The sequence below is a fragment of the Phoxinus phoxinus genome, assembly GCF_949152265.1.
Source record: "Phoxinus phoxinus genome assembly, chromosome: 5".
Lineage (NCBI taxonomy): Eukaryota > Metazoa > Chordata > Actinopteri > Cypriniformes > Leuciscidae > Phoxinus > Phoxinus phoxinus.
Window position 1 is genome coordinate 43,868,094 of NC_136880.1, and position 7,500 is coordinate 43,875,593.

A 7,500-nucleotide genomic window follows, 5' to 3' on the forward strand; every position below is an offset into this window, starting at 1 on the left:
CGGGCCGCCCGCCGTCACACAGGCCACCACCAAGATCTCAGGTCAGGATTCCCAGTCCAGTTCTGCTCTATATCAGTGTCAGTGTTTCTGAACTGCAGAAAACACTGGGTTAAAAACAACCCAAGGGCTGGGTAAATATCGGACAGAACATATGTTGGGTTAATTTTGCACAGCAAATTGGGCTGTTTATTTAACCCAGCATACTGGGTTGATTCATTTTTACTATAGAACTAACTTTTTTTTCTTTTTCTTTTTTACTTCATACATGAATTAATGTTTACAGATTAACTTCTAAACTTAAAAAAATAATTCCTCTACACAACCACTGGTTTGCATAATAATTAAAATTATCATGTGTGTGTGTGTGTGTGTGTGTTTGCAGCTCCGTCGATGCCGGCGTACGATCAGGAGTCGCCTCTGAACCAGACGGACAGCAGCGTCACGGTCGTGCTGAAACCGGCGCAGAGCCGCGGAGCTCCGGTCAGGTACTAACTACAATAATCACACATTTATAGACATGTGACCACAGCACCAGTCTGGAGCCGCACGGGTATATCTGTGGCAATAGCAACTATACATTATAGGGTCAAAATTATCCATTTTTCTTTTATGTCAAAAATCATGAGGATATTAAGATCATGTTCCATGAAGATATTTAGTAAATGTCCTACCGTAAATATATAAAACATGTATTTGTGTGAGTGAATGCAGCACAATCGTGAACATAAATGCACAACTTTAATCAGTTATTTGTTTTTTGCTTAGTAAAATAAAACCTGTAGGTGAAGTTTGACTTTTATTTATATAATTTTGTCAGATCAAGTTGTGTTGTTTTGTTCTTTCCTAATTTTTTTACTAAAAAAATATATTTTCCTCATTATGCTGATGGTTTAGGTAAGGAATAATTGACGACAGGCCGTTGAATTATTAGAAAAATAATGCACACCCGAGGTGGTAATGCGGTCACGAATTCAACGGCCTGGAGTCAATTACTCCGCTTATACTACAGTTCCCACACCTCGACATATTGTTCAGATGATGTATTTCAAGACGATTGTAAAGTTTTTGACATTAAAACGCTCTTGTATGCAGGACTAATTCCTTGCGCATCTAAACCCATGCTCCGTTGCTGATTCCAGAACGTCATCGTAGAGTTAGCGGAGGTTTGAGCCGCTGATAGCAGAGTAATGCTGGACACACACTTCACGACTGACACTCTCTGACTGTGAACGCAGCAGATCTTAAACACCGCTGTGAACACACACTGAACGTGCTGAACACACACACACTGAACGTGCTGAACACACACACACTGAACGTGCTGAACACACACAGACTGAACGCGCTGAACACACACACACTGAACGCGCTGAACACACACACACTGAACGCGCTGAACACACACACACTGAACGCGCTGAACACACACACACTGAACGCGCTGAACACACACACACTGAACGCGGTGAACACGCGCGCATGATCATAAGTATCAAATGACATTCATAACCGGCCTTACAGTAAGTGTGTCCCCGGCTTTATGCAATTATCAATGCAGTTATGAGAGAGAGAGAGAGAGAGGCATGTGCGTCAATATTATTATTTATTTATTAATTTAATTTGTTTTAATTAATAATAATAAATGAAACACAAAGCCCGTTTAACAAGTATAGGCCTATCAATAATTATTTATTTGTTATATTATCTTTAATAATTACGAAAACCCGTGTAACAGGACTATCAATTTATTTAAATATTCAGTAAAATTTTCTATTGATTATATATAGGACTATATACTTCATTTATTAAAATTAAACTGCATTGTGAAGTTAGACATTGAACATTGCAGATCAAGCGCATGGTTTTTCTTGTTAGGAATTGTATCCTATTTTCCGTTATTACAGTGAACTACGCGCAGTGATATGGAGCTGTAATGCGGTCAAGACCTGCCGGAACTACTTTAGCCGTGCGGTTCCCTGAAAATAATTGCACACCGTAGAGCGTTAGTCAACCAATCAGATTCAAGCATTCAACGGCCCTGTAGTAAAATCAAAGTTGTAGGGTCATTAAAAACAAATAAACACTCCAGCCGCTACTTTAAGATGATCTCTAAAACAAAACAAAAAACGGTTAATTTAACAGTATTTTACTGTGAAATAGCATCAATACAGTTTTCCATTTAGAATTGGCGAACCGTGCAGTTATCATCCAGTGGCATTGTGCAGTGCATGTGTGTGTGAAGCAGAAGTGTGTGTTCTCCGCCGGATGGTGTTTTTCTGCTGTATTGTTTGTGGATTCCTCCGAGTGAGCGTCAGTCTTTGAAGCGGAGAACAAAGTGTGTGTGAGTGTGTGTGTGTGTGTGAGTGTTCAGAGCCGCGTCCCTGCACCGCTTTCATGTGTGTGTCACATCGGCCCCTGAACACACACTCATTAGTAAACGCCACACGCGCTCAGGTGAACGTGTCCGAGAACATTTCAGCCACAAATCAAACCAAAAAACACCACGTTATAGATTTGCATTCCGTGAATTATGATTTCTGCATTATTTGTGTGACATCTGAAGCATGAATCTCCTCTATTGTGTCGTATATCGAGAGAAGCGCTTCAGGAGCAAGAACACATGTGGGCGGGGCTTGATCGTGTCTGTGAGGAATCGATTGGATGATTGGATGGTTGTTGTTTGCTATTGGCTGAACTCATGTGAGTGACAGGTTATAGCCCCGCCCACATCATCAGAGAAGAGAAGAGATGCTGAGGAACTGATTCTGATTATGATTACCAGTAACATGAAGTTATCACTATAATAATGATGTGCACTGATAAAGCATTTTCTGCTAAATTCATTTTGATTCCATGGCGACTTTTAGTAGCGCCTGTCAATGTGAAAATGATGGCCAATCAACTCAAAGTAGGCGGGGCTTTACTGATCACAGATAGACAGATAGATAGAGATGGATGGATGGATGATGGATGGATGGATGGATGGATGATGGATGATGGATGGATGGATGGATGGATGGATGGATGGATGGATGGATGGAAGGATGGATGGATGGATAGATGGATGATGGATGGATGGATGGATGGATGGATGGATGGATGGATGGATGGATGGATGGAAGGATGGATGGATGGATGGATGATGGATGGATGATGGATGGATGGATGGATGGATGGATGGATAGATGGATGGATGGAAGGATGGATGGATGGATGGATGGATGGATGGATGGAAGGATGGATGGATGGATGATGGATGGATGATGGATGGATGGATGGATGGATGGATAGATGGATGGATGGATGGATGGATGGATGGGTGGATGGATGGATGATGGATGGATGGATGGATGGATGGATGGATAGATGGATGGATGGATAGATGGATGGATAGATGGATGGATGGATGGATGGATGGATGGATGGATGGATGATGGATGGATGATGGATGGATGGATGGATGGATGGATGGATGGATGGATGGATGGATGGATGGAAGGATGGATGGATGATGGATGGATGGATGGATGGATGGATGGATGGGTGGATGGATGATGGATGGATGGATGGATGGATGGATGGATGGATGGATAGATGGATGGATGGATGGATGGATGGATGGATGGAAGGATGATGGATGGAAGGATGATGGATGGATGGATGGATGGATGGATGGATGGAAGGATGGATGGATGATGGGTAGATGGATGATGATTGATGGATGGGTGGATGGATGGATGGAAGGATGGATGGATGGATGGATGGATGGATGATAGATAGATAGATAGATAGATAGATAGATAGATAGATAGATAGATAGATAGATGGATGGATGAATGGATGATTGATGGATGGATGGATGGATGGATGGATGGATGGATGGATGGATGGATGGATGGATGGATGGATGATGGATGGGTGGATGGGTGGATGGATGGATGGATGGATGGATGGAAGGATGGATGGATGATAGATAGATAGATAGATGGATGGATGGATGGATGGATGGATGGATGGATGGATGATTGATGGATGTTGTGGATGGATGGATGATGGGTGGATGGATGATTGATGGATGGATGAATGAATGAATGAATGGATGGATGGATGGATGGAAGGATGGATGGATGGATGGATGGATGCATGGATGCATGGATGGATGGATGAATGGATGGAAGGATGGATGGATGGATGGATGGATGATGGATGGATGATAGATAGATATATAGATAGTGTGGTGGCGATTATATGATATTCATTTATCTTTAGTAAAATATAGATGATTCAAAGAATGTCACTTGTGTGTCTCTCACTTGTAGTGAGAGAAGATTCTGTTTAGGTATCTGGGGAGGCAGAAGGGGGAGACACTGCAGAGAACAGACGAACAAAGACCTCTGGCCTATATCAGAAGGCCATTGGTGCAGGGGGGCTTAAAATCTAAACTAATGTTATGGCTTCCTTGTCTATGGAAAACTACTGAGAGGAAGGCTCTAGGAGGAAATTAGGCCTTGAAACTTAGATAAAAGGTGGTTGAGTCTGTCTGGGGTGTGTCACTCTTCTGCACAGGGTAACAGCTGTGTATTAGACTGCTCCTATTCTTGCAAGAATAAATACTTCTAATTTTTATAAGTCTCTTACGCAGTGATGTTTGTTTGATGCATTTTTGCCACAACAATAGATAGATGGATGGATGGATGGATGGATGGATGGATGGATGATGATTGATGGATGGATGGATGATGGATGGATGGATGATGATGGATGAATGGATGATGGATGGATGATGGATGGATGATGGATGGATGGATGGATGATGGATGGATGGATGGATGATGGATGGATGGATGATGATGGATGAATGGATGATGGATGGATGATGGATGGATGATGGATGGATGGATGATGATGGATGGATGATGGATGGATGGATGGATGATAGATAGATAGATAGATAGATAGATAGATAGATAGATGGATGGATGATGATTGATGGATGGATGGATGGATGGATGGATGGATGGATGAATGATGGATGGATGGATGATAGATAGATATATAGATAGATAGATGTATGGATGATGATTGATGGATGGATGGATGGATGATAGATGGATGGATGGATGGATGGATGGATGGATGGATGGATGGATGATGGATGGATGGATGGATGGATGGATGGATGATAGATAGATATATAGATAGATAGATGGATGGATGGATAGATAGATAGATAGATAGATGGATGGATGGATGGATGATAGATGGATGGATGGATGGATGGATGGATGGATGATAGATAGATAGATAGATAGATAGATAGATAGATAGATAGATAGATAGATAGATGGATGGATGGATGGATGATTGATGGATGGATGATTGATGGATGGATGATTGATGGATGATTGATGGATGGATGGATGGATGGATGGATGGATGGATGGATGATGGATGGATGGATGGATGGATGGATGATGGATGGATGGATGGATGATTGATGGATGGATGATTGATGGATGGATGGATGGATGGATGATAGATAGATAGATAGATAGATAGATAGATAGATAGATAGATAGATAGATAGATAGATAGATAGATAGATAGATAGATAGATAGATAGATAGATAGATAGATAGATAGATGGATGGATGGATGATTGATGGATGATTGATGGATGGATGGATGGATGGATGGATGGATGATGGATGGATGGATGGATGGATGATTGATGGATGGATGATTGATGGATGGATGGATGGATGATTGATGGATGGATGGATGGATGGATGGATGGATGGATGGATGATGGATGGATGGATGGATGGATGATTGATGGATGGATGATTGATGGATGGATGGATGATTGATGGATGGATGGATGGATGGATGGATGGATGGATGGATGATGGATGGATGGATGGATGGATGATTGATGGATGGATGATTGATGGATGGATGGATGGATGATTGATGGATGGATGGATGGATGGATGATTGATGGATGGATGGATGATGGATGGATGGATGGATGGATGGATGGATGGATGGATGGATGGATGGATGGGTGGATGGATGATTGATGGATGGATGGATGGATGGATGGATGGATGGATGGATGGATGGATGATTGATGGAAGGATGGATGGATGGATGATTGATGGATGATTGATGGATGGATGGATGATTGATGGATGATGGATGGATGGATGGATGGATGGGTGGATGGATGGATGATGGATGGATGGATGGATGGATAGATGGATGGATAGATGGATGGATAGATGGATGGATGGATGGATGGATGGATGGATGGATGGATGATGGATGGATGATGGATGGATGGATGGATGGATGGATGGATGGATGGATGGATGGATGGAAGGATGGATGGATGATGGATGGATGGATGGATGGATGGATGGATGGGTGGATGGATGATGGATGGATGGATGGATGGATGGATGGATGGATGGATGGATAGATGGATGGATGGATGGATGGATGGATGGATGGAAGGATGATGGATGGAAGGATGATGGATGGATGGATGGATGGATGGATGGATGGATGGAAGGATGGATGGATGATGGGTAGATGGATGATGATTGATGGATGGGTGGATGGATGGATGGAAGGATGGATGGATGGATGGATGGATGGATGATAGATAGATAGATAGATAGATAGATAGATAGATAGATAGATAGATAGATAGATAGATGGATGGATGAATGGATGATTGATGGATGGATGGATGGATGGATGGATGGATGGATGGATGGATGGATGGATGGATGGATGATGGATGGGTGGATGGGTGGATGGATGGATGGATGGATGGATGGAAGGATGGATGGATGATAGATAGATAGATAGATGGATGGATGGATGGATGGATGGATGGATGGATGGATGATTGATGGATGTTGTGGATGGATGGATGATGGGTGGATGGATGATTGATGGATGGATGAATGAATGAATGAATGGATGGATGGATGGATGGAAGGATGGATGGATGGATGGATGGATGCATGGATGCATGGATGGATGGATGAATGGATGGAAGGATGGATGGATGGATGGATGGATGATGGATGGATGATAGATAGATATATAGATAGTGTGGTGGTGATTATATGATATTCATTTATCTTTAGTAAAATATAGATGATTCAAAGAATGTCACTTGTGTGTCTCTCACTTGTAGTGAGAGAAGATTCTGTTTAGGTATCTGGGGAGGCAGAAGGGGGAGACACTGCAGAGAACAGACGAACAAAGACCTCTGGCCTATATCAGAAGGCCATTGGTGCAGGGGGGCTTAAAATCTAAACTAATGTTATGGCTTCCTTGTCTATGGAAAACTACTGAGAGGAAGGCTCTAGGAGGAAATTAGGCCTTGAAACTTAGATAAAAGGTGGTTGAGTCTGTCTGGGGTGTGTCACTCTTCTGCACAGGGTAACAGCTGTGTATTAGACTGCTCCTATTCTTGCAAGA

The 7,500-nt window shown here is 42.4% G+C and overlaps 1 protein-coding gene across 2 annotated transcripts in view; it reads left to right on the forward strand.

Moving 5' to 3' along the window:
• The window catches only part of LOC306998679 (receptor-type tyrosine-protein phosphatase mu), a 301,697-nt gene that overhangs the window by 173,739 nt on the left and 120,458 nt on the right, over positions 1-7,500 (forward strand). For both annotated transcript variants that reach the window (XM_079612916.1, XM_079612915.1), the window contains exons 10-11: positions 1-41; positions 383-485. The exon at positions 1-41 is cut by the window's left edge and continues 161 nt beyond it. In XM_079612916.1, the coding sequence (XP_079469042.1) occupies positions 1-41; positions 383-485 (144 nt within the window). The remainder of the gene's footprint in view (positions 42-382; positions 486-7,500) is intronic.